The sequence below is a fragment of the Notothenia coriiceps genome, unplaced genomic scaffold, assembly GCF_000735185.1.
Source record: "Notothenia coriiceps isolate Sejong01 unplaced genomic scaffold, NC01 NC01_scaffold00033388, whole genome shotgun sequence".
Lineage (NCBI taxonomy): Eukaryota > Metazoa > Chordata > Actinopteri > Perciformes > Nototheniidae > Notothenia > Notothenia coriiceps.
The window spans coordinates 81508-85049 of NW_011366089.1; the positions used below are offsets into that span (position 1 = coordinate 81508).

The window sequence follows — 3542 nt, forward strand, 5'->3', positions numbered from 1 at the left end:
AAGCCGTTTAGTTTGTTCCACTCTTATTCTCCCTTGGCTCTCGTGATGCATGTTTGGTACATGACCTTGGTTTGCAGCTTCAATTTGGTCCAGGAGACAGGAGTTTTAAAAGCGGAATGTAACTCTCACTCTCTCCCCTAACCTGCCTCCAGGCACTTCTCTGCTGTTGACTCATGCAGCAGAAGTTACTGCCAGCGCTGTCTCCCACAATGCATCATGACATGTACGTGTGTGTGCATTTGTGTACTCCATGTTGGCGTGTGTGAGTGTTTGCAAAGGGTACCACTGCTCAATTCAGCCAGAAACTCTGCAGCCTGTCCAGACATATTAACATCTCCACTCATCTTTCAGCGTTTGTGGCTTACTGTTCATTCAAATATGCTGTTTTGGGTCAGCATGTGTTGGAAAACATCAGATGGCAGCTTTGTGGCTGACAAACCAGGGTTCAGGGGCCATAACGGGGCCCAAAACAGTCTTCCACCCTGCAGAATAATATTTTCATTTTGTATTGCTAAATGTATGCCTTGTCAATAAGAATGACTCACACAAAACCACAATTAACAACAGGGAACATAATTCAGTAATAAATGGAAAAAACCTCCCAAATGAGTGTTCTTGGTATGAATGGATGTAAAATCATTAGCATAATATGAAACGGCCAATATCCATAAAGCTACCTAGCGTTCTTCTGACAAATCTCTCCATTATTTGTCTCCACAGAGTTCAGCGATCATGTACGATGCGGCGAGGGTGCCATCTCCTAAGGATGGTGCAAACGGGATGGCCCAGCCGGTGCTGCCCGGAGCGGGAGCTGCTGCAGGAGCAGGAGGGCCGACGCCCACCGCAGACCTACAGGCTAAAAGTGAGGAGGGTCAGCCAGGTACAGAGGAGGAAGAGGAGGAGGAGGAGGAGCCCAAAGCTGAGCCCGTACTAGTGAAAAAGCCACACAGAGAGATTCTGGACCATGAGAGGAAAAGGAGGGTGGAGCTCAAATGTATGGAGCTCCAGGAGATGATGGAGGAGCAGGGGTATGTACAACCATTGACGATTATAATTTGGGCATCATGCAATTAGAAAGCATTAAAAAGGGCCCTATTATGCTTTTGGGGTTTTCCCTTTCCTGTAGTGTGTTTTATATAATTTGTTGTGCATGTAAATGGTCTGCAAAAGCTAAAATCCCAAAGTTCCCCCCAGAGGGAGTTCCTCTCCCACACACTCTGCCCCGAAACGCCTCGATTAGACTTCTTTGTTTACTTCATAGGAAGAAAAGAGCCTAGAGAGAATAATCACCTAACTCTGCAGGCTTTACAGAGTTTTGTAAGATGCGTACATTTGAAACTCTCTGGTTTTGTATTCAGTTGTGGCAGGCAGTTGTTTTCAGACTGTAACAATTCACTGTACACTACCTGCTCAGCAGCTCACAACAGAAAGCCACATTTAGAGACTATCCAGGGAACATAGTGGACCATATAGCAACGAAAGACAGATCTTTCCCTCAGGAGCAGGCACCAAAACCAGAGGGAAAATTGACACAACTCTAAATAAATGACAATGAAGTAAAGGCTTGCGCGATATGAGAAATATAATGCCTCTAAACTTGATCAGTGTACATTTGATCAAAAGATTGATTTAAATTAAGAAAATAAAAACATTTTGTTTAATTTGTTGGCATATGAATCATTCAGTTGAGTAGTTTATATGAATATAATCTTAATCTGACAGCAGGGTCTTTACGCAGGTCAGTGTCCAGGGGATAACCCTTTCACATTACCATCTGTATAATCTTCTCTCATCTATCCCCTACACTCCTGTACGCTGAACAGACTTTGTCAAATAATTTCTTCATTACTTCAGTGACAGTACGCCACTGATGACACCGTGTTGGCAGCTGTATTACTGTTCTAATTGTTGAAAGTCCTCTAATAGAATTACTGACACTGATATGTCTGTTACAATTTCATGGAGTGACTTGAAAGACTTCATTTAAATGTAGTGACATTTTAGTGAATGATTATAGCCCACAAATGGAGCAGAACAGGTAGTCTTATACAGCTACTTAGGGCCATTGATTATGCTAATCTCATGAATGTTCAGCTGCTCATGGACAGTTGGCATTCATTAAGATGAAACAAGCGGTTCAGAGATTTTAATAAATCCAGACTCAAAGAAAAAATGTATATGTATTGTAGGATAAGAATATGAAATATTCATGAGTCAAGCACAATTCGTGTTGAGCACAAAAAGCGGTTGAGCAAGCACTCCAGTTGCACCGAGTATAATATGCCAAGTGACATTACTGTTTGAAGTGAAACAGCAGTTGTTTATCTTTTTCTTACAATTGGGTTATTGAGGAGCTGGTGTGAGCAATGAAAGCTTTCCCCTTGCAGTAGAGCTCTTGCCATTGACAGGTATATATACCTGCTGACTGCTGAGTTCACAAGTTGCACATAAACATTACATTCAAAATCTGTTAGCTGCCAAAGTCATTTTAACTGAGAAGAAAAAAACAGCAACAAACCCCTGCAGAGAAATGTAGTAAACACAAGGGGCTGCGCTTTTGTTAGGAACGGGTGCGCAGCAGCTGGGTATCTTTGATTTACCATTTTTAGCAGCATGATATTTAAATAGGAAGGGATCAGGTTGAATGCATTTTGAGTAGTTGTGATACCTGGCATACAGTATAAACTATAATGTCCCTTTTGATTCCCTTTGAAATCCTCCCTGTGTAATGCTTGTATGATGTTAATGTTGTGTTGGGAAGAATAACATGAAATACAAACAAATAAAACTAATGTGCAGGGAAGCTGTGATCCTGGATGTAACTGTCCTCGAATAAGAAACAGTCCCATATTATCTGAAGGACTCTACAGGGATCTTTCTGGCAGAGACCGGGGTGCTTCCTGCTTGGCCAGCTGCCCCATTCAGCATAATTGGCAATGTTCACAATCAGCAAGCCTCTGAAGGAGCGAGTTCTTGTCACTGTTCTCGCGGCTCCTCCTTACTGGTTGGGCACCTGTGGAGGAGCAGGCAGGTGCTGATGAGCCTAAAAAAGAAGAGATGGTGTGTTTGGATTTTACACTTACCTCACGACAACAGTCACTGAAGGCAAAATGTTCAAGACACTGCTTAAAAAAATGATAACTCAATTACTTAAAAAAACTTTTTTTTGACAAAATAGAAGGGACAGTTTCCTATGCTGGGCCCCCTATCTGGACTACACTCTAGAACAGTCAGGAGGAACTGATATAACACATTTACTTAAGTTAATGTTAACATTGACAACAACAAAGCTTGGGAGATGTTAAAGTTCAAAATAATTTGTGACTAAAAACTCTTAAATGTCAACCGTTTTACTTTCATATATTTATATATATTATTTTATAAACACCCCTGATTAAGTTAAGCTAAAATGTGCGGACATGAAATCTACTAAAACAGTATAAGGTATAACTAAATATGATAAACTATCAACAACAGACTGTGTAGACTACACTGTACACACACACACACACACACACACACACACACACACACACACACAC

The 3542-nt window shown here is 41.3% G+C and overlaps 1 protein-coding gene across 2 annotated transcripts in view; it reads left to right on the forward strand.

Annotated features, from left to right (window-relative positions):
* The first annotated feature begins 724 nt into the window (after window positions 1-724).
* srrm3 (serine/arginine repetitive matrix 3) overlaps window positions 725-3542 on the forward strand; it is a 39809-nt gene continuing 36991 nt past the window's right edge. For both annotated transcript variants that reach the window (XM_010789794.1, XM_010789795.1), the window contains exon 1: window positions 725-1028. In XM_010789794.1, the coding sequence (XP_010788096.1) occupies window positions 733-1028 (296 nt within the window). In that variant the 5' untranslated portion in view covers window positions 725-732. The remainder of the gene's footprint in view (window positions 1029-3542) is intronic.